Source organism: Molothrus aeneus, chromosome 6, assembly GCF_037042795.1.
Source record: "Molothrus aeneus isolate 106 chromosome 6, BPBGC_Maene_1.0, whole genome shotgun sequence".
Taxonomy (NCBI): Eukaryota; Metazoa; Chordata; class Aves; order Passeriformes; family Icteridae; genus Molothrus; species Molothrus aeneus.
In genome coordinates this window covers 24,339,546-24,362,698 of record NC_089651.1, presented here as the reverse complement: position 1 = coordinate 24,362,698, position 23,153 = coordinate 24,339,546, and the positions used below count along the sequence as shown (strand labels likewise).

The window sequence follows — 23,153 nt, the reverse complement described above, 5'->3', positions numbered from 1 at the left end:
AGGCAATGTGATGTCTTAGCACAAGGGTAAACGCTCACAGGAGTGAGAAGAGGCACAATGAATCTTGCATATCTACCAGCATCTACTTTGTTTTAGCAGGTGCTGTCTTTCATCCATACTTTGGGAAGTGGCCTATGCACTAACAGGGCTTTCTGAGAAGGCTAATGAGAGAGAGGAATTACTGAGAATTCCAGTAACCAGCCCATTTTAACTGTTGCCCAGAAGTTTGTTGGCAGGTGTGCAAGTGTGTAGCCAGCCTCACTGTGAAGGAACAGATGCCCTCCCAAGTAAAAGAGGAAAGAAGTTGCTGAGCTGTGCCCCCAGATCAGGTTGAGAGTAGGAAAGAGCACTGCCCTGCACCTGTTTGGTGTCAGTGGGCAGCAGTGTATTCCACTCTGATGTGTACAGCCTCTGGCTGCTCTGCAAGGCTTTAAGGAGGATCACTGGGGTAGAACTCCTTGCTGACACTGATGAATGCTCTCTCTGTGTTTCAGAAGTTACAAGGAACCTCTGGCCCACTGCTCTTGACTGAAGAGGAGAAGCGCACCTTGGTTGCAGAGGGTTACCCCATTCCTACCAAGCTGCCCCTCACCAAAGCAGAGGAGAAAGCACTGAAGAGGGTCAGGAGGAAAATCAAGAACAAGGTGATTGCAAAAAATGTAATCATTCAGTTCCCATGATTCCAGAGCATCTTCAGCTGACCAGTGCTGTAGTTACCCTCACCCCCTCAGTGCCACTGCAGCTCAGAAAAGGTGGGATCGTGCCTTTGGTACACTAGCATGAGCCTCCCAACCCACAAATAGGTGCCAAAGGGCATCTCTGCTTGCATGCTTTGCATACAGCCATACCTGGGAAGTGTGGCTTCCAGTACAGCTCCTGGGAGTGTGTGGTGTGGGATAGGGTCCACAGATCAGACAAACTGGTCAGGTCAGGCCTTGTTGCTAGGACAGGGAAACCAAAGCCATTGCATGGTGCAGGACGGGTGATGCAGAGTGTTCACTAGCCAGGCAGAGGCTGTGATACTTTAGACTGGGATTAGAAAGCATCCTGTGGGAGAAATGGTGAGACTGAACTAATCACCCAGTGACTCAGAAGTGGCCTGGAGCAGAATCAGCCCAAATGGCCACAGCACATACACATGTGAGTCAGTGGAATGGAATGCAACCCTGAAGATGCTTTCAGCAGCGAGGGGCATAATGCAACAAATGGTTGCAGGTTACAAGCCAAGGAGGGCTGTATACCTACAGCATCAATCCCCCCCAGTTTTGGCCTAGAGATGAGCAGGAAGGCAACTCCGCGTTTGCCTTTAGGATGCTGTGTGTGCAGGAGAGAGACAAGATGTATGAGCCACAAAAAAGCATCCAGAGACTTATGATACTGACTCCCCTCTGCCCCCCTCCCAGATCTCTGCTCAGGAGAGCCGCAGAAAGAAGAAAGAGTATGTGGAATGTCTAGAGAAAAAGTAAGTTTCTTCTTCTCAGTCTTACTTTGAAAAAAGTAATCCTGACCATGCACAGGCCGCCTTTCTAGTATTTTGTCTCTGAATTGCTCAAGAAATACAATTCCTTGCAAGGCTGGCTGCCCAGGAGTTTGGTTTGGGATCTTGCCCCTACTCTCCTCCCTCCTAGAAATCCTCTTGCGGGATAAAGATTGGGCAAGAAATTTTGTGTTTCCAACTGCTTCATTTGGCTGGTCCCCTGCAAAAGACAGGCCATTTTGGCTGCCAGCAAGGTGGGATTTTGGGTTTCCCCACAATAAGTTGCCTCTATTTTGTCTGTCCCATAAGTGGCAAGCTGTTGGAGGGCACTGATCATGGCTTTTTCCCCCTCTCTTCCCATGAAGTCGGACACACAAACACTTGACAGCAAGAAAAACCTCGCATTACAGTTGTTCCCCACTCTCCCCCACTTCCACTCTCTGCATTAGCTTTGTTTTTCTCCTTGCAACCTTGTTTTTCTCCTATGTTTGGCAGGCCTAACCCAGTCACATGACACTGCCTGGGTAGAAAACTCCTATACTAGCAACCCCTAATGTGCATTCCCAGGCAAAGAAGAATGCTGCAATCCAGGCACAAATTCATGTTTCTGTAGAATCTTCTTCCCAGTTACTAACACCATCTGAGATCAGCAAATGGAAAAAACAACCCCCAAACCCAACTTCAATTAACTCTTCTCCCTGATGCTATTTATCTTCTCTAGTTGCACAGAAATGCTCAATTAAAGCAGATGATTCAAGGGGCCTCAGTGTGCATGGGTACGTCCAGGCACCAGAGCACATCACCTCCAGCTAGTGTCCCATATGGGGACCTTCAAGCCAGGGCTGGGGAGCTGGCTGACCTCACTCAAAGGGCAGGTCGAGGGCGTTTGGTGCTGGGGCCTCCTCCCCAGATGTGGCTGTGGTGCCTGTATGTACTAAGCAGTTTGTTACGCTAGAGCATTGCTATGACAGATGGCTTTCAAACAATGCCAGGTTTAAATGTGAACCAAAAGCAGCATTCAGTGATTTTTTTTTTTTTAATAGAACATGTCTTTGGTCAGCTTGGCTTACTAAAAAGTGGTTTGTCAAAGCCTGTACTTGGGCCCTTCCCCATTCAATTTGACACTTTTGCTGGAAGCCCAGTTTTTGCACGGAACGCCTGGTTCAAAAGCTGTGCTGCAAACCTCCAGCAGTATCAGGCTGCGTCTCTATCTGGCTTGCTTTTCTCCCGACCTGGAGGCACTCCCCTTCCCTTGTCCCAGCTGCAGCCCAACCACTTTCCCGTTGGAAGCCGTGGGAAGGAGCCTGCAGCTTCTCTGCTGCCCTCAAGTGCCTGCAGTCGGAGCTGGCCCAGCGTTTGCACAGAACGGCCTGGATTTCACAGCCAGGGCACAGAGCCCAGGGCAGGTTCTCAGGGAGGGGTTTGACTTTGTTCCCCTCCTCCTTTTTCATGCTTCTTAGGGGGGTTTGGAAGTGATGGAAATGCCTGCATAACTTTGGGTATGTCCTGATTTGACCTGCCTGTAACCAGGTGCTACTGTCTCTCCCAACCCTCAGAAGATGCTGAACTGGGAACTGTCACATGTAACTGTCAACCTGCAGTCTCATCGCTGCTCCATTGGGGCTGGCAGCAACAAGGTGGGCCAAGTAACATTTGATTTCAGGACCATATCTGCAGGTGACAGATGAAGCCACTGAGCCTCCATACCCCATGAAAAGCAAGGACTGCATTGTCAATCTCTCTGCCCTTTGTGACTAACTGGCTGTGGGTTTTATTCCCCTAGGGTAGAGACATACACCACAGAAAACAATGAACTCTGGAAAAAAGTGGAGACCTTAGAAAATGCAAACAGGTAAGAGGAGCTAGACTTAGCCCTCTGTGGGTAGGGCAGGGTGGGTAGGAATGAAGTCAGGAGTGCTGGAGCGGGGGGACAAGGAGAGAAAAGCAGGCTGCTCCAGCTCCTGCACGGTGCTGCTTGGCCAGGCACTGCTTTTCAGCCCAGGACGGCAAGGAGGCAGCTGGGTCTGGTTAGTGAGCTGGAATGTTTGTGTTGGGATGCCAGGACACTCCACAGCAAGGGGAGGGAGGGAGGGAAGGCATGTTTCCCATATCACTTTGTCCTTCTCCCTGCAATCGTTTGGGCTCATGCTGCCTTCTCCAATCCCCTCCAGGGCTCCGTCTGTGTCCAGGGCAGATGCATTAAGGGAGGCCCCTCACAGCAGCCTCTCAGACCCACTGTTTCTGCTTTTGGGCTCTTCAGAGAAATAAAATGCCCTGGGCATATTGTGGCTGCTTCAGGTTTCTCTTGAGAAAGCTGAACAGGCTCGGTGAATACAGGGAAAGCCCATTCTTCTAATAAAAGTAGAGATCCCAACTCCCACCAAATCCAGGGCAATTCGTTGTGCATGTGGTATTCCAGCCCTTTCTCAGCCTCTTTTGGGCAAAGCAAGACCAAAGAATCTCTGTCTCATCTGCTGCTACTGCTCACCTGAAAGGAACAAGCTTGCTCCCACAGCCCCAAAGTTCTCTCACCCAAGGCTCTGGGTTTCCTCACTCAAAGCTCTGGTGAGCACTTGTGCTTTTTATATGCAGAGCTGGCCCACCAATTACCAGGGGGATTTGCTTCCTTGGAAGCAAATAAGGAAGATTTCCACCCTGCAGTGGGGAAGGGCAGCTGGAGCTAGAGGAGAGCCCAGCTCTGCTCCCTCTTACTGGGCACAACAGGTGTGAGCAAGGGCAGGATAAACTGCAGGGGATGCTTGTCTCTATAGCTCCATTTTTATCAGCTCAAATTGCAGGGGAGAGCCACAGCCAGAGAGCCAGTTCCTCACCCACTCCTCATCTGCCATGTCAGCTCATGGAGGACTCCTAGAGGCTTCACTGCACACCTTCTTCCCATCCACCACACGAGTGCAGTGGCCTTGGCTTCCAGGCCTGACACTGGAGCTGGGACTGGGGCTTGCCAGGCATGGTCTGGCTGAGGTGTGTGAGAGCCAGAGGTCTCCTGTCTGCCAGAGATACAGCTGCTTAGCTGCTCTCATGCTTGGGGCACATCTTACCCCCTGGCCTCTCTGGGGGTGTGGGCAGCCCTCCTGCTGAAAAAGTGTGAGCCCCACCCTGAAAAATGAGGACGCTGTCCTAAAAGCCAAGAGATTTTAATTTTTCCCCTAAAATACACATTGTGTTCCTTCTAATTTGGTTTGGTTTTTGAGCACTGCCAGTGGGACACTCTGTGCTTCTCTCCCTCCACATGTACAGGGAGCAAAACAGGATTTGGAAAGGGATAAAGCTGGGAATCTCCTGCAATCTCCTGGTTCCAGGACCTGGCCTTTTATGAAAGCTCAAACATATTTGTGTAAAACAGTCAGTCCTCCCAGAGGGAAAGTCAGCAAAGGCCTCCATTTCAATAGTATGCAACTCTTGGGAACTGTGCACTCTGTAGTCTCCCTCATCCCAGATTCCTTCACCAGCTCAGTGAAAGGCTCAGTAGCTCTTGGTAACACCTACCACTGTTTTGTATTATGTGTGCAGATGCCCATGAACAGTTAAATGGGGCAGAGAGACCTTAGCATGTGTTCCAACCAGGGCAGTCAGAGAATTAATTAATTGCTGAACTCAAGATTTGGCTTTGCCTACATTCCTCTGCAGAATCTGCCAAGACTGAAGAAGCTCAAGAGGATCACAACTGTTTCTTATTTCTCTCTCCACCACAGTTTGGGGCACAAGTCAAGCTTCAGAGTATGTGTCTCTGAATGAAGTGGGAGCAGGCAAGCCTGTGCTAAAGGTCTGACCTGTCTACAAAGTTCAGCCTCCATGCCAGAGCTGGTTTTCATGGTATGCTGGCTCTCCACTGCTCTGGGAATTGACTGGCTGGGCTTTCAGGCACCCAGGAGCCCTAAATAATAGTCATTCATAATAGTGGGTAGGTGCAGTGAAGGTGGTGGTGGATCCACTGATAAGACCCTTATTTGTTTCTTGTTTCCCAAGCCTGTTTGGTCAGAGAACTTAAGCAATATACAGCAAACGGGAGATACTTGTTTTCACAAGAAGGGAAAATCAAGGTACAATGTGAAGCAGGTAGTGGTATTCTTGGCTCACTTACTGGCTTCTACCTCCTTATTAAGTTTTGATATGCATTGTTTCCTATCACAGGACTCTGCTCCAGCAGTTACAGAAGCTTCAGGCTCTGGTAGCTGGGAAAGTCTCCAGACCTTATAAAATGGCTTCCACGCAGACTGGGACCTGTCTAATGGTATAAGCTTCATTTCCATCTTCCTTATTGGCCATGCTTCTCCAGACATCTTTGTTGATTGCCTGTCTCTGCCCTCTTCCCTGCTGTCTAGCTCTGTTGTCAATTACATCTGCTCTTTCCTTTTGTGTTATAGTCACCAGAGCTGGGCCCTGTGTCATACATACATCAGTTGTTTATGCAACAACATTAGAATAATTCCTGCACTTTCACTGCCTTCTTCTTTGGGCAAAAAAGCACTTTGTTTGCTTTTCATTAGCTATTAGCCATTCAGCAAAAATCTTCAATGAGATTCCATTGTAATGGGCAGAGTTTTCTTTTGCTGAGCTGGTAATGCTTAATGTTTAACTCAGCAGGGCAGATGAACACTCCAAGTATTCATCCCAGTGGGCATTACCTTGTGTTTATCAGCAAGAAATGGCATCTGTTCTTGCCATGCCTGCACATAGGCTTTGTTAAATCCAGCTGGAATTCTCTTTGTCCTTTTGACTAACCATAATAATTCGGGGTTGTCTGTTGTTTTGGTAATCCCCGTTTACCTCACAGTGGAGGATCATGGTTAATCAATATTGGCTTCATTGATGAGTTTTAGAGCATGCCAGTGTGTAGCCATAAATAGAACAAATTGCTTAATCTTCATCTCTCCTTTTTTTCTGAGGGAAATTTATGATCTGTAGTAAAAATATAATCTTCACCCCTGTGATGTCTTTGCAGGATTGTCATAGTAGCTGCTCGTGACAAATTTGTCAGAGTTAGTTATCTATATCCTGGTTATCACTTCTGTACTGTTAGCAGTCATAAAATGCAAACACATGGTGAGGTACTTGCCCCACTTTCTTAGCACCCTCAGTGTCCTGAGGGATTGTTTTTTGGTCCTGGTTCAATGAGTATTCTTGGTTCCAGAGCCCTGCTCTGTAATTTCAAGCACTTTCTACTTTCAAAGTCTGCTCAACCTTTTGCTACTCTTTGCTGCCCCCATGTCAGACCAGATTTTAATGACTGTCTTTTTTTGTCCCTGCTCTCTGTCTTCATTCCCAAGTTCTTTCCACATTTTTGGGTGTGACCCAGCTGAGCCCAGTGACTCATTGCTCCTTAATGCAGCAGCTCATCAGAGCACCCCTGGCTCCAACAATTCTTCAATGCTACTACCTGGAATAAACAATTTTAGAAGAGGTACCTTGCAAACAACCCCTGTGCTAAAGGCTGATATAATATCTTATTTAGCTTCCCAACAATGTCCTATGTCTCCTTGCTGTTCCCTTTGTTGCAGGCATCCCAGCCCACACACCCACTCTCTGACTTCCTAGCTTTGAAGCATTCCAAGAATTTGTAATTTGCTTTTCTATCTTTGACCAGTTCCTTTCATAAGCCTCTGAGTTCTCATTTTCCATTTTCAAATACAGCATTCCTTATCATGACAGATATGTAGAATCATCAGCATGGGAGTGGAGCAGGCTACCCTTCTTCTTTAGCCCTGTGTCATTGCTCCTGAATATTTGTACTGCCACTTCTTGAGGGCTTCCAGTGGTGAGCAGTCCTCAGCCTCCTCAGGCAAACCATTCCAGTGCTATGTTATCTTTCCCAGATAAAGCTTTCTTGCCATCCCATCTCAATCTTCCTTGCAGCAGCTTAAGCCCATTAGAACTTCTTCTGCCCATTGTAAGCAAGATCTGTTTATTCTCCCTTTGGGCAGCTGCATTTTACATATTTGAAAACTCTTGGTTTTGAGCAACTCCCTTCAGTCTGGTCTGCTTAATCACCATGATTTCTTCAGTTTTCCCTCGAAGGCTGAGTTACTGAATCACTGATTGTTCCCAGAGCTATATTCCAGATTTTGTCCAATGGCCCTGCATCTTCTTGGAAGTATAGGGTCCAAAGCTGGGCATAGTGTTCCACCTGAAGGCCAATACAAATCCAGCCAGAAAGCCTGTTCATAATGCTTGGGCTGAGGTTTGCCCTTTGCAAAGTAACACTGACCTGGACCCATCTTATGCATCAGTTTAACTCCCAGAGCCTCTTCTGTAGGACAGCTGAAACACATGGCTACTGATGTATTTCCTCTGTTAATCACTCCTGCCACCTCAGAGCTCTCAGCAGGTCTCCACATTTGTCTGTATATATCTTCCCACTGTTCTCTTGGACCATTTCTTCCCATGGTCAAGATCATTCCAAATTTGAATACTGACCAAAAGCCAGTCTGCTTGTAGTCTCTCCCATCTGCAGATTTGATACAGTCCATCATTTAAGTCAAGCTTAAAAACACTGAATCTTGCCAGATCTGTAACAGATCTCTCTGCTACTCCATCTGCTACTTCCTCACAGTTTGACAGCGAACCTTTGATAAATACACTCTCAGTATGTCCTTTATTTTATTATTAATTTTGCCTCCACCTTTCCAAATGGTTTTGCAGTAGTCTTCTCTAGGTTAATTTCCCTCAATTTTAAGAGGTCAAATAATAAGATGGTCAAAAGCTGTGACATGTTACTCTGAATCAAGCAAAGAGTTCATGTATGAAGTGTTGTAGAGTTTGCCCTAGGACTGAATCAGAGCATCAGAGTTAACCTGAAACAAAACAGTAAAAACAGTGCTGTTTTTCAAAACCCCAGCTGAAAGCTATGTTAAAGCAGGATGTTAAGTATACTGCTCTTTCTCAGCCCAAAAAGCCTGGGTTTTTTTAAGAAGGAAAGAACAGACTTTACAGGGCTGGCTCCCTTTTCTCCAAGTTGTGTGTTTGGCTGTGATAATTCCAAGCAACATCCATTCAGAATTTATTTTTTCCTCTGTTTTTGTTGAATAAGGATTCTAAATTCTTCATGTGCCTGATATGACACACTTCGACAGCATCTATGCTGCCTTCATTTAATGTCCTTAGTTTAAAACCAGCCATGAAGAATCTGGATAATTAAAATCCTTCTTTATATAACGCAGTATCACCATGTTACTATTTCATCTTCCAGATCTCCTGGAATCCACTGGTGGTCAAAATAAACTTGATGTACCAGCTTCTGTGCATTACTTAGGCACAGGTACTCTAAAATAGGTGACTTCTGAAAAGCAGTCAAGCAATTGCTGGCTGTCCCCACAGGCATCCACCAAGATCAAATTTGCTAGTTTATACATAGGTAGTAGAAATCACCAACAGATGCATTACTTCTTTGGCTGCTCAGTTTGAGCACTGAGCTGGCAGCAGGTAGTTACAGAGCATGCATGGTGCATGAGTGTTCAGTAATTTGGCTCTGTACCATTTCCCATGTGTGCCTTCTTGCTCTGTACTGGCAGTTCCCTAAGCTCTGTAGAGTCCCTTATGATCAGCACTGGCATTTCACTCTGAAGCTTTACTGTTATGGCAGAATTTCCAGATAGCTCCAAACCTACCTGAGGGATTTCAGGGGAGATTTCATGTACCTTTCTCCTGTTCTCACTGTCTAGTAGCTCTGACTGCTCTGCTTGATAGCAGAAGGCACTGACACATGGTCCTGCATACCTACCCGTCAAGCATAAATTTAACCTTTCCTAGAATTCTGCATCTTTACTATCAGGTATTAGGCAACTGCAGTTCTGCTGTCATTTCTGCCCTTGCATGGATAGTAGATTCACTTTGGTCTGTGTGTAGTACCTCACAGATTTCTCCCAGTGGACTTCTTTTCTTTACAGCTCACAACAGCTCCTGCTAAGCCAATGGTCAGGTTCCATTTGATCCAGGCAGAGTTTGTCCCTGCTGTTAAGTCTCCCTTTTTTCAGCTTGTTTCTCAGCTATGCCTTCCACTATCTCTCCTCAATAGGACATGCAAGTTCTCACAATTGAACCAGAAATACTCCAAATAAAGCAACAAGAGGAAGTTTCTGGCTTCCCTTCTTGAATTTGCAACAGAGGTTAGCACAGCAAGCCCCTTCCCTGTCTGGGGAACCACAGGTACCCAGTTGTCAGTCTGACCAGATCTTCTTACACAGCCTCATGTTGTTGTGCTGTGCGGGGAGTGTTTCTTCATGGCTAGTGGCACTGACTCTGTGCTGATCTCCTTTCTAGGTGCTGGCACTCTGCTTCGTTCTGATCCTGGGATCCCTGATGCCCTGTCTCCCTGAATTCTCTTCAGCATCACAGACAGTGAAAGCAACACCAGCACCAGACATTTACACAACTAGTAAGAGTGAGTCTAATGTGTTCCTCCATTTCAACTTGTCAAACCATTTCCAGCTCTTCTCTCAACACTCCCTGATCAGGCATGGCATCCTCACCTCTGTGCCTTCCCCATATGCTGGGACTGTGGCAAGGGAATTCTCCTAATCTGTTTGTGGTACAAACTTCATAACAGCTCCTTGTTGGGCCTGTTGTCATTCTATGCTAATCATTGTCCCAAAACATGGCAAGTGTCAAAGGAAGGAACATGAGGGAAAAGTCCCAGGGCAGACTGGTTGTCTTCTGAAGAGGCTGTGCGTCCAGGGGGACATTTGCTTTATGAAGCTAGGGGGAGGAGGGTATCCTGCACAGTTCCACATGGACAAGGCTGGGTGAGCACGTGCTGAAACCACCATCATGACCCACACCCATTGCAAGAGATCTTGCCCTCATTGTTAACCAATGCTCTCCTCTTTTTCCAGTTCAATCACGGAGCCTCCTTTTCTATGACGAGGGTGCTGGCTCCTTAGAAGAGAGCTATAGCTCCTTCCTAACCATGGACCATCCTGAGGGGTGGGAAGCCAAAAAAAGGCAGTCTGAAGAAGGAAGGCCTCATCTGGCCAGGACACATGAGACAGCTAAATATCTGAGTAAAACCCAGGGGGGTCCTGACCAGAACCAAACTGACCCAACTCTCAGCCACCTCAAAGAGCAGTTCCGTGAGAGGTAAGCAGGTGGGGCCACCTTCTGAGCCCAAAGCACAGCACGGTGTCTGGGGGTAAGCAGCAGGCACGTCTGTCCCTTCTGCTGCAAGCGAAGGACAGCTGAGCCACCCAGGACAGGCAGTCAGCTAAGAGCCATGGCTGGAGGAGGCCAGTGCTGGCAGGGAGCATAAGAACAAGTTCAACAAGTTCATTTTCTAGAGCAAAAGTTTGTCCATTAAGCAGTGTCCCACTTGCATAAAGATGTGGAGGGCTGGGTGACTCATATGGTCCCAGGTTTGTGTTCCATTTAGTGCCCTGGGGAAGGAGTTCATCCTGGTCAGAGCAAACTAGCTGGGCACACAGAGAGGTGGATTTGCATAGGAGGCTACAATGAACCTTGATTGATGCCTTGTCTTTTCTTTTCCTCAGGGAGACAAGCTCCAGTGAGACAACTGAATTCTTGTAGCAGCTGCTGGACCTCAAGGCCTCATCTGTCTGATTGCAGAATTCCCTCCTCACCAAGCAACTGAGGGGACTTGGCAGGAGAGGACACTGCATTTAGACACTCCTAAACTGGCCTTGGGTTCAGCTCCTCCCCTTCCCCATTGTCCCCATTAGTGCTGATCTCTCTGAGGGGAGTCACAGGACTGCCAGAACCAGCAATAAGTGTTTGGAGAAGCCCTGAGACTCCCTCTTCTCTGGCCTTACCTCCTGCTTAAATGAGCACTACCCTATGGATGTGGGCTCACCTTGGAGAGGAGGGAGATCAGGGGAAGCCCATAAACTATTCAGCTCGCTCCCCAAAGCCTCCAGACCAAGGGGGCTGTCCCCACATGTGTAGCTCTTGGCTACATCAGATGCACCTGAAGGAGAGAGAAAGTGCTGGATTTACTGTCCTGCCTGAGGGTTTTAGGAGTGGGTGATGCCGGTGCTGGAGAGATGGCTCTGGAGAGTTTGAGCTCATTCCTTGCCCTCCATATGTTAGTATATTTCTGCTTCCATTGAGAGAAAACCTAGTTCTTCTTTGCTCTAGTTTTCTCTTGATGGACATGCCTACGTAACTTCAACACCAACTATCTGCAAAGATCTGCACACAAACGGAGTAGGGGAGAGAGATCCCAGACAGATAAATCACCATAAAAATTAGCCAGCAGCTTCTGGGTAACCAGAGCTCTGAAAGAGAGAACAATTTTCTCTCATATCCACTTCTCCCCATCCCTAGTACCCCTGTTTTGGCAGGGGTGGTATTTTTCTTTCTGTTCCCAGCTTGGGCCCTACAGTGCAGTGCTAGCCAGGTCAGTGGTCTTCTCACTTTCCATTCTGCAAGCCTCCCCCTTTGAGAGTGAGTGAGAAAAACACATTCCCATAACCCAACCCCTATCCCAGCTCTCCATCCCTGAATCTGCTTCATGCCTAATTGGGGTCTTCTTAGGAACCACCAAGGAGACCTCTGCAACCCATTGGAGGGCTGTCAGATTAGCCATCATTCCCCTCACATCCTCTGTGTGCACAATAGTGTTGTGAAAGCCACTGAGGACATACTGGCATTTCTGGAGACAGGTACATCTGTCAGGAAAGAGATGGTATGTTGGAATTGGCCAGGGTCACCAAAGACATTTTTAGACCTCTTCTTTCTAAATGCTGACAGCAAAGATAGCAAACTCTTACCACACCACCTCTCAGGCCAGCCTTGCCAAGTTTGGTGTTGAAGTGACATCATCTCAAGCCTATGCCATTCTCTTTAGCACCCAGGCACCCATTTCTGACCCTTCTTCCTCTCCAGCAGAAGTCCTGCAAAAAGGCAGAAGTGTCTCCTCACTCCATTCCCTCAGCTGCCATTTGATGGAAGGACAATGTGGGACATGAGTGTCGGAGATCTGGGATGTGGCAGGTTGCCCCATGTGTAACACGGAGTCCCTGTACACTCTGCCAGGTCTCACAGCAGGCTCCTCTTCTGCTTGTTTCTCATCAAGCACCCTCGACTCACTCTGCACTGCCCCAGCCTCCCCTCTTCCCCCAGACTGGGAGTGGAGAAGGCTCCCTTTAGAGGAAGGATGGGACGGCTCTTGTTCAAGGACTTAGAGGTGAGGGAAGAGCCCTCACATCCTTCTTTTCTCCCTATTGAAAATTGGTTTTGCCCCTCCAAGTCATTTGGGAAAATTTGGACACAGCTGGCTGCAATCATGCGTGCATGGCCAGTGGGGTGATGAAGAGGAAGGCTTTCAGCATTGCTCTGCTCTCCCCACAAGACCCACTGGTCAGCAGATACCACTGCATTCCCCATTCTCCACCTCCACCCCAGCACAAAGAACCACTGCCGGGCCCAAGCACACCCTCCTCCACCCCAACACGTCCACTGAGCATGTCCCCGTGTCTCCCACTCCCACCGTTGTACAGAGATCAAGAGCAGAACTCGTTTGTACATAATGAAACTTATTTTGTATTATTGCCGATCCCTTAAGATATTGTATTTTGGAGACTCTGAGATCCTATTTTCAGTATTGTATTTTATTAAGAATTAGTGCGGGCTTGGCATCTATGAACTTCTTTCTTGTAGCAGCTCACTTTCCACTTATACTCCAGCAGCTGCTTCTTCCCTCTTAGTTTTTTTGTGGTTTTTGTTTTGTTTTGTTTTCAAGCCACCCTTTCTCCTCCTTCTATCACTTGCTCTGCATTTGCTTTATGAAGCAAAATAAAAATAAAATAAAAAGATGCAGCATCAGCCCTGGGTTGACAGGTGCTTTCATTGAAGCATGGTTGTCACACCAGCCCACATTACAGCTCTTCACCTCCTGCTCCCTCTCCTGTTCCCTGGCCATGTGCAAAATTGGTTCAGTACTGCGACTTCATGCTCCATGTCAGGGACTAGAAACAAACTTGCATGTTTTATTTCCAGCAGCACTGTCATTGTTATTTCTTCTGCCTCAGTTTCTTTCCCCACCTCAAAATACCACTATCATCTTCTTGGAAGGAGAAAGGTCATGGAAGAAAGTACATGAGAAGCAAAGAGCTACTTCAATGAAGAGGCTGTGCAGGAGTCTGTACAACAAAGACATAGCTCATAGCATGATGTCCTATCCTGTCCGAAAAAATACCTAATTCTTTTCATTAACTGTAAAAGCAGAGCAACTACACTCAAATGGGAAACGACCTGGGTCCTGGCTGTCTGTCAGCCTGTACCTCTGACAGTCCATTTATACTTGCAAAAATTGATAGATTTTCTCCTGATTTTGTGTGAAACACAAAGTAACTGAGGGTCTAGAAAACAAATTTTCATTTTCTAGCAAGCTTCAAGTGGGTTCATTAGAATTTGGTCATTGAAGCAGCTCCTTGGAGTCAGCCCTCCATGTCTGGAAGGCAGCCTAAGCAGGAGTGACTTTCAAAGATGCTATAAGGTGTCTTTATCTCCCACCTCTGGCTGGGCTGGTACAGCAGTACTGTGCCACAGCAGAATGTAAGGCTTGGGGCTTACAAAGGTCTCTTTCTGCAGATTATAATTTCTTTGTGGAGAGGAGTAAAGCTATTGCCTTGCTGTTTTGACTGAGCTGGCCATTGAACGGTGTCTGGGAGAGATAGGAGCTCTCTCTTCTGAGCCAGATCTGTACTGCCAAGAGGGAGTTTGATGTGTGATCCATGGCTGGTTAGTCTGACATGGGTTTGCAGACCCATGCAGAGCTCCTTTCCCCCTGCCCACCCACCAATGCAAGGAAATGCCTGATCTTGCCCTGCAGTTTCTTCCTGGGCCAGAACTAGTTGTGAGTTGTGAATCTGATGTTTTCCCTGCAGCACCTCATCCAAAAGCAGCCTCCTAACCCTGTGTCAGTATGATGCACCTTCCCCCACCATGGGGTGGGGCTGCTCCCTGCACTCATCAGATTTCATCCAGAGGAAGGGCTCAGCCCTGTTTTGCTCAGCCCTGTGAAACTTCACACAGCTCTTTGGGAATTGCCTTCCAGGGAGATTTTGGCCTGCACCTTTCACAGACACTCCAAAACAGAGGGTGCAAGAGGGAAGCTCTTAAAAGGATGAGTTCTCAGGCTTTGGCTCCTTTAACACAGCCAGACCAATCAGAACCCTTCCATCATGAGAAAATTTCCCTTCATCTTGACAAATCCTCCTAATTCTGCAGTCTACCAGATATCTCTGAGCTGCTCAAAGCAGACACATTAGGATCTTTTGATCCCCGCTATGCCTCCCAAAATGCACCAGTCAATCACACCTACCAATTTGACTACAGCAACTAATTAGAGCAGATTGAGAGAATTAGCAGAGCAAGAGTCACCTTCTTTACAAGTCACCTTCAGCCTCACTCAGTTGTGTTTGGTCTGCTCCAAGTGCCCCAGCTGAGCTCTGCCACAGCAGGCTGGGCTTCTACCCACTCAGGGTCACATTTCTCAGAAGCCTCTGCACTGTCAATTCATACAAGCCCTGAACAAAAAAATGCTAACAGAACATGGACTTTGTTTTTCAGAGACAAATTATTCCCGATTGTTCTGTTACCAGGCCAATTAAAAACAACAAAAAAAAGATAAAATACTTAGGTTTTTTGGCTTGCTGCTGCCAAAAGGGTTACTGACAGTGCATGGCAGCAGCCTGGTGGGTATGTTTTGTTAGTTTCAGAAGACATGGGCAGTTAGGGCTCTCAGGAGAGTATCCATGCTCTCTAAGCCTGGCATGATCCCTCTTGCTGTTCCCTCTTGGGAGTTGTGCCAGCAGTTGTCTCATATATCCATCAAGGGATAAACAGGCTTTGGTCCTGCTACCAGGCAAGAAGCCCAGGCTTTTGGACACCTCCTGGGGAAAATGGGGCAGTTGCACCCCCTCACATCCCCCAGGTGCTTATGGGGCTTGTTAACAGTGATAGCACCTGGATGGACACTGACCTGGCCTGTCTCAACAAATCTGTGTTGATTTTCTAATCTGGTGGCTGAAATGGGGCTTTAGAGGTGAGCAGGGTGGAGGTTTTTCTTGTGCCCAGGGAAGGCGACTGTACCTTCACAGAGCTTTACTCACTAGAAATGCTGCTTCCTAGAAAGCTCATGTCCTGCCTATGCCTGCAGAAACAAGGATGGGGTCTGTATGGTAAATACCAATATGCCTTTGCACTGTCCCACATGCCCACACAGAAGGAAATCAGAGCACAGGAGAGGCACACTCCTGTGTGGTACGCGGGTAAGCACCAGGTAAGCAGGTAACTTGGCTCAGCTGAAGGGTGCCAGGAGGACAGGACTGACCCAATCCTACTGTCCAGCCCCATCATCCTCAGGCAGCATCTGCCTGCTCTTCCCAAGTCTTCAGGGAACTCCAAGTGAAGGGTGACCCCATTCATGAGAGAAACACAAAACATCCAGCAGAGTCAGGTGGGCAGAGAGAGATGCAGATGCCTATGTGATCCATTACATCACCTCATGCAGGCATATCCTGGGATGTCTCCTCCAGACAAACAAAATCTGGCCTGCCCTGCCTGTGTGACAGCTATATAACCTGGCATGTGGGTAGAAAGTTAGAAATCCCCTGTTGGCAGCTTCTCCCCACAGAGAGGGCTTCTGTGGAGCAAGATCCGGCCCCTTGGGAATGCAGGAGGCACTTACTGTCCAGGCCTTTACTCTGACTTGACCAAAGGTGCTGTTAGTTCAGGGCTCTGCTCTGCCTGGCTCAGGGGTCTCCTGTTCCTGCAATAAGGGCCTCTGCTTCCCACCCTGAAGCTCCTTTCCTATGGCATTGACACAAACACCAGTGAGAAATGCTCTGCCTTCCTTCCTACCTGGAAGTCTCGACCCAGCTCTCACCCAACTTCCAATTTGTCTCCATCCCTGACTGGTCATCCACTTCCTCAGCCTGGTGGCCACAAACTTCTTTAACCATAAAGGACATGACAGATGTTTCCCAAAATTCCCTGGGAGCAAGAAGGGACCGGCATTTTGCATCCCCTGTAGCTCCTCTGGGTAGCCCATCTTTGTCCTGCCCTGACAGCCCAGCTGGCACAGATGAAGGTGGCTCCCATATTCCATGGCAACAGAGGCTCCCTAGGCCAGGAAAAGCCCAGGGCAGAAGAGAAACATCTCATTGTGGGTGGTGAGAAGAACAGGTGCCACTGGGCACCTGCTGCTTCTCCCTTTCCACAGCCCGCTCCCAGCCTCTGTGGGCAGCAGGAGGACATGGAGCAGGGCCATGCATCCATGTAGGGAGTGCTGGCAAGCTCCCAAGCAGGTCTGTGTCCCCAAAAGGGAGGATGAAGCTGCTTCCCCAGGACCAGCTGTGCTTGTGCAGTGCTGCTGGGGGAGGGCTCACCCCGCAGTGCTTCAGCTTTCAAGGAGAACAAAACCCCTGTGGGGGCTGGAGGGGCTGAGTCACACAGTGAGGAGGGTGGGGGCTCCCTGCCAGTCACGATTCCGTGGAGGAGTGGGTTTGGGGGCTGTTGTGCCCCTGAGAGAAACAAATCCCACAGGAGTGCAGCCAGAGAGAGATGTCATTGTGACTTTTAGGGCCAGATGAAGGTTCACTAACTTGAACTGGAGGTGCCAGTGGGCTGTGGTTACCAGGAAAAGACATAGCACTTCCTCAGCCCCTGCTGCTTCCCAGGTTGGGGTGAACAGTGGCATGGGAACATGCTGTTCCACAGCACCCTGCAGCAGAGGTGCCACAAGGCCATATGGACGTAATGAAGAGTGCTGGCATGAGGGATGAGATGCTCCTGATGACTTCCATGGTGATACAACAGAGCAGGTTGAGGACAGTTTCCTGCTCCCATCATGCCAGACTTTCATGGGAAAACACTGGGATTAGAGGTGACTGCAATGTGCTCTTTGTGCGATACATGATTGTATAATCTTGCCATGACGCAGGGGATGGCTCTTATAGACAGGAACTTTGAATTTTCCAGGGCCTAGCAGTAAAGGCACAGCATGTGAATCTGGGACAGAACAAATCAGGCACATATGAGAGCTTTGTAGGGATCTCTTATCTCAGCTGATATCCACAGCATAAGGGTGGGCTTGGACTCGGGTCACAAAGTCCAGCTGCAGCCCGGGACAAATAAATGATGCAACTTTTCTGATGTATGTGGGCAGAGAATAGAAGGTCATTTCTACCTCTGGATGCCAAGATTGGAGAAAAATTGACTTGAATAAGGAAAAATCAGGAATAAAGTAGCCTCCTAAGTGGCAAGGACCTGAGTGAGCCAACTGGAAAGACAGAGGCCATGCTACAGCACTACCTCTGCTCAGATGGGTACCACTGTCCACAGCTGGGGACCCTGTCCCTGAATAGATGTCATCCATGGTGGATGATTGGATACAACAGCAGGTACTTTGTTCTGCTGGGGGTGCTGCTGTCATGCAGTTTTCCAGGCTACCTGACTTCATCTGACAGCAGGTCTGGTTAAGACAAGTGACCGAGACCCAGCTCCCTGAGCAGCCCTTGCAGGCAGGCAGGTGCCAGCTGGACTGCAGGCAGAGAGGAGCAGCTGAGTTGCCACTCTCCTGTGCCTTCCCAGACTCTGAAGAGTTAAGTGCCAGTTTCAAGTGTCTCTAAGGTGACACCAGGCTGCCTGCTGGATGCACCTCCCCGCAGCCCCCTCCCCACGCACACAGCACGCACTCATGCTCACTTTCTGCTTTGTCTTTCGAGAGCTGCTCCAGGCTTTGTACACAGGCACTTTCCTCACTACCTACCTTTCCCTGCCACTCCCGCTCAGCTGCTGCCGCCGGGAACAGTGACGGATGTGCCTGGCTCCAGAGGGACCTTGCAGAAGGCAATCCAAGCTCTTTTTCACTCATTTGCAAGCATCACTATCCCTGGACTGCTTCTTCAATGAACACTGTGTTCCCCACTGCTCTCACAGTGGCAGCACCTCCGAAGAGCAGCACGAACATCTCCAGGTGTGTGTCAGATATTCCTCCGCTTCAGAGTAGCAGGGCAGTTGAGACGGTAGGAGGCTGAGCTGCTGCGTCTGAGCTATTCAAGCTGCTATCAAGAGGCCAGTAAATACAACTGCAAAAAGCTGGACACTGTTTTTTCTCGTGCTTGTGCTCCCTCAGGGAGCTAAGCCTTGCTGGGATTGTCCCACGGCCCTGGGGAGGCGAAGCGGAGCAGCACTGCAGGACCCCGTGGGACAAGACCAGTCTGCCCAAGAAGTTCTGAGGGCAAATTGGGACTCCTTGCCTAGAGAGACACCTCACTCCAGCATGGCTGAAGGTCCCAGGAGCTGGAGAGACTTCTCCCCTGCCAGGAGTGATGCTGAGGTGGCCAGGGGAGCCACAGCAAACTTCCAGGGAGCAGCAGATACAGAGAGCACTGGACGAGCACAACGCTTGGGCCTCCACAGCATGGATCCATCTTGGGAGGAGATGAGAGGGGCAGTGGCTGTGGCAGAGGTGGAGGAGCAGTTCCTGCACTTGGCCATCAGAAAGCAGGTCTCCTACAGGTAGGAACACCTGGGTCTCCAAGTGTCAGGGATGCACTTGGGCACTGGGGTGGCCTGTCACTGAGGCATCTCCCTCCCATGGGGTCAGAGTTGGTTCTTTTCACCAACTACCAGCACATTCCAGAAACCATCTCAGCACAGAGACAAGGCAACCAGTTAGCCCAGTCCCTCCCATTGCATGCAACAGCCCCCCCTGCAGTGACAGTCTCATTATCACCTTTGCAGATCCTCTTATTTTCCTTCTACCCAACTCCCCCTTCCCATCCTGGGACTGTGATACGTCCTAGGCAGTGGTCTGGGCTTTTTGAGAGTACCTTGCAGCAAAGGGAGATCTGTCCTGGCTTTTGGTGTGACTCTTCTGTTGCAATTCCTGTGCTTTCCCACCCCTGCTATCACCAAGCAAAGCTGACAGAGGTAAAGAGTGGTTCTCATAGCTCTCACGGGGCTTATGGGAGCCACTGCCTGGTGATACCCAGGTGAGCTCCTGTTCCCAACTCCAGCCATAGTGCCCGAAATCCTGCTTGGGTCAGTATCTCCAGGACTTCAGCTCCATTCTTCTGTCACAACAAAAAAGGTCTGGTGTTCTACCCTGTCCTTTCTTTTGCTAGAAGGGTGTTTGAGACCTTCTATGATTTACTACTCCCCATCTTTGCAGAATGGCTCTCAGGTGTAAGTGAGGAGAAATCCTTTGACCCTGCACATGCCCAGACTAGACATGAGCATTGCAGGACTGATCCTGGACTGCTGTGAGAGTCTGGGACTGAGAGGAGGAGCTGCCTTCTTACTACTCTCCAGATTTGGCTTGGCACAGAGATGTCTGTGTCCTTCTGAGCTCCATGTTACCACGTCATGCCACGCTCAGCAAGTGCCACATAGTTTACAAGCAGGTGGAAATCTGACATGGAGGTCCACTGCAATGGCAGACAGAGGCTGAATGAACTGTCCCACTTCTGGTCTGGGCCTTGGGGACCCTGGGGTGCAGAGCTCTGCCAGGGGGAAGATTTTGGGCAAGAGCTGTCGGTCATCCCCCCGCCTGCACTCCCCCTTTTTCCCCCCTTGCAAGGGCTTCAGTGCAAGCTGTGAGCAAATTGCTCTCTAATACTGCAGTAATGGGAACTAATGGGAAAACTTATTAGTGCCTGCAGATCAGGAGGGGCCTCGAAGCTGACTCATCCCCAGCACTTGTTATTCATGTGGTGGGTGGCAAGCAGAAGCCTGGGGAGGTGGCAGAGACCTCCCCAGGTACCCAGTGTCCCTAAGCCTTGCCAGGAGCTGGGACAACACAAGCCCTCCTGGTTCTCATTCTGTACCCAGGGCTGCTTACTGGGGCACCAGACAGAGCTGGGAGGGTCTCTGCCCTGATGGCACAGAGGATGAAGAATTACTGTGCCAAGCAGAGCAGGATTTTCTCCTCTTAGCTGTCTTCTCCAGATGTGCACAGTGCATTTTGTGAACAGATTAGCCAGCTGCAATTTTCCAGCCTCCCCAGGGCAGGAAGGGACATATTGCAACCTAAATTATCAGCCTGAATTTGATCTAGAATTATCCAAGGTTGCTAGGGATTTTATACACCCTGCCCATCCCACTCCAGCCACCCCAAGCAAGTGGCTCAGTTGACATGCTCCAGCCTGTGCTGCCCTTACACAAAGCCCCTCTGTTCTACACAACCCACACAAGGGGTCTCTTTGCAAGAGACTTTGCCCTGTCCAATGCAGGCTTTGCAGAAGGGAGGATTCTGAGAGGTTGGAGGGAATGCTGCAGCAACGTGCACATCAGGAGCAAAGGAAGAAATGATGCTTGGGACAAGCTGCTTCCTCCACCCTGTGTTTTGGACGGCCAAACAAAGGGAGGGAGAAATGGGAGAGGAAGTGTCTGGGGGTGGATATCTGCTTCTTCTCTCCTGTGACACCCATATAGTTTTGGGTCTGGCTTCCATCATATGCTCCTCCTGCAGCATGGAAAGTCCTAGGGGACCGACAGAAATCTCCTTGCTGTGCTGTCTAGCTCTGGAGACACTGAACCCTGGTACAGAGTTTGGAGGACCTTCTCCATGGGCTGTGGGCATCACAATTATCCTCAATGTCAGCTGAAGGTTGGAGGCCCCAGTCCCCTTGCTGCCAACCTACCTGCTCCTGCTGGGACCCATTAGTCATCACGAGGGGCAGGTGGCATAAGCTGCTATATAAAGCTTTTGAAATGAGCAGAAATGATATTAATCCCATGGAAATAAAGTTCCTTCCATAAATAGCTGCCACGGTGTATGGAGGCGCCTTGAGCAGGTGGAAGAGAGCTCAGCACTCAGGTTATATTTAGGGCTTTGAGTAACAGTTTCGTTCCAAACTTATTAATGATGCTGGCTTGTGCACCAGATTTCCACATTCTGGGACAATTTGCCCAGTAGGGAGGTTCTCTGCAATGCCAGAAAGACCCAATGCCCTCTGTCACCACAGCAAACCCAGAGCAAACACCAGGGTTGTGTGCCTAAATCCCCAGTCACTTTGGCCAAAGGGAGTCCAAAGTCAGCTCCTGCTTGCTTTGAGTGTCTCCACTAAGGTTTTGTGGTAGGGCAGGATCATCTCTAGCTCCCAGAGTGGGATAGCTCCAGTGGCAATAGGGCAAGCTAGAGGCCGGCAGAACTTTGCTGTAGGGAAAGCTGACCTGGAGCCAGAGAAGCTTGGGACAGGTGGTGGCAGGTCACAGCAGCATCCTGCAACTCCTCCTGAGCAGTTGTGGGCTCCCTCTCTATTTCATCATTGCTTTCAGAGTGATGCTTGCAGCAGTAGCCTTTGTCACTGCCACTGCACCCAGCAACCCAGCCCGGAGGGGTGTTTACCCAGAAAGGAAACCACAAGCGCACAAAAGCTCCTGTACGAGCTCTCTGCAGGCTCTGCCCGGTCGTACTCTTCGGCTCTCAGTCACGTTCAGAGGTAGCGCCCAGACCAGCCCACGCACCAGGGGGCTCCACACAGCCATCTCTGGCAGCGGGAAGAGGGGGTCCTGTGTCCCTCCGTGCCCCCCCAGCCAGCTCCCGTCCCTGCTGGGGAGATGTGAGGAACGTCGGCTGTTCAGTGTGGTCCCCGGCTGGCAGATAGGACACAGCTAATGCAACTCACAGGCTGTTCTGTGCCAAGGAGCTAAATATAACCCGCAGAGTGGAGCAGAGGGGGCTGCTTTATAATGTAAATAGCAAGGGAGCTTGGTCATAGAGCAGGCAGGCCAGAGGGGAGAGCTGGCAGGAGCTGCTGGAGAGAGGGAGGCAGGAGCCCTGAGTGGCCCAGGGGAAGATGGTTGCAACTCTCTGCTGTCTTCTCTTCCTTTTGTCTTCAGATCTGGACTCTGGATGTTTGTGAAGTCTCAGGACAGCCTGGGCAGTCCAGGGGCTGAGGAAGAAGGAAAGGAGAGCCTCCACTGTCAGCACAGAAAGAGAGAGAGAGACAGGCAATCTCCTTCCTCCAAGTCCTGCCTGATGGCCTTTTAATCGTGTTAGCCCTGCTCTGCAGAGCAGCATAATCAAATTCCCATTTGTTTCCAGCAAGCCAAGCCCGCTCCACTCTGACAGAAGCATCTGTCTCCGCATGCCTCTGTGCAGCAGGGGATAGGAGATGGGGGGCACAGCCAGAGGGAAGAGCTAGAAATGAGCAGGTGGCTCCTCACAGACTTTGGTCAGGGGTGACAAGTGTCTCACTCTCCCCTGCCCTGACTCTTTCCAGAACCAGGGACAAGCTCTGCTGGGCCCCACTGTCAGAGACAGGCTGTAGTGCATGGCGCAGGGGTCGGATGGGGTTGGAGCTGGCATCACCCTGTGCTTGGAGCACAGTGCTGGTGTGTGTTCACTCTCATTCTGGCTCTCATTCTGGTTGTTCCTATGTGCAAGGCAGTGGTGAATTGGATATGGGACTGTGTGTAACAAGAGAGAAAACATCCTAAGAAGCAATTTTGGAGAAACATTTAGTTTGGGGGTACAGCCTAGCTGTGTAGAGACATACCTGTAGTATGCCAGAGAGGGATACTACAGGTATGCAGCTCCAAGCCCTTTCTTAAACCAGGCTTACTCCCTGCTTTAAACTGACCCAAGACCCTGCTGCTGCCAGAGGGGATGATACTGCCCTTCCTCCTGCTGCGGTTTTTCCACATCAGGCAAGCCTGGTCAGCTCTCTGAGGCAGCAGGACACAGCTTCTC

General features: G+C 49.5%; 2 protein-coding genes across 6 annotated transcripts in view; both read left to right on the top strand.

Annotated features, from left to right (window-relative positions):
• CREB3L1 (cAMP responsive element binding protein 3 like 1) overlaps window positions 1–13,270 on the top strand; it is a 63,459-nt gene extending 50,189 nt beyond the window's left edge. For 3 of the 4 annotated variants that reach the window (XM_066552642.1, XM_066552640.1, XM_066552639.1), the window contains exons 6-12: window positions 495–644; window positions 1,404–1,462; window positions 3,261–3,329; window positions 5,630–5,729; window positions 9,755–9,875; window positions 10,327–10,570; window positions 10,978–13,270. In XM_066552642.1, the coding sequence (XP_066408739.1) occupies window positions 495–644; window positions 1,404–1,462; window positions 3,261–3,329; window positions 5,630–5,729; window positions 9,755–9,875; window positions 10,327–10,570; window positions 10,978–11,014 (780 nt within the window). In that variant the 3' untranslated portion in view covers window positions 11,015–13,270. The remainder of the gene's footprint in view (window positions 1–494; window positions 645–1,403; window positions 1,463–3,260; window positions 3,330–5,629; window positions 5,730–9,754; window positions 9,876–10,326; window positions 10,571–10,977) is intronic. The other variant, XM_066552641.1, reaches the window with a different exon arrangement.
• A 4,929-nt stretch (window positions 13,271–18,199) lies between these two features.
• Window positions 18,200–23,153, top strand: part of DGKZ (diacylglycerol kinase zeta) — a 54,558-nt gene continuing 49,604 nt past the window's right edge. For both annotated transcript variants that reach the window (XM_066551434.1, XM_066551433.1), the window contains exon 1: window positions 18,200–18,973. In XM_066551434.1, the coding sequence (XP_066407531.1) occupies window positions 18,735–18,973 (239 nt within the window). In that variant the 5' untranslated portion in view covers window positions 18,200–18,734. The remainder of the gene's footprint in view (window positions 18,974–23,153) is intronic.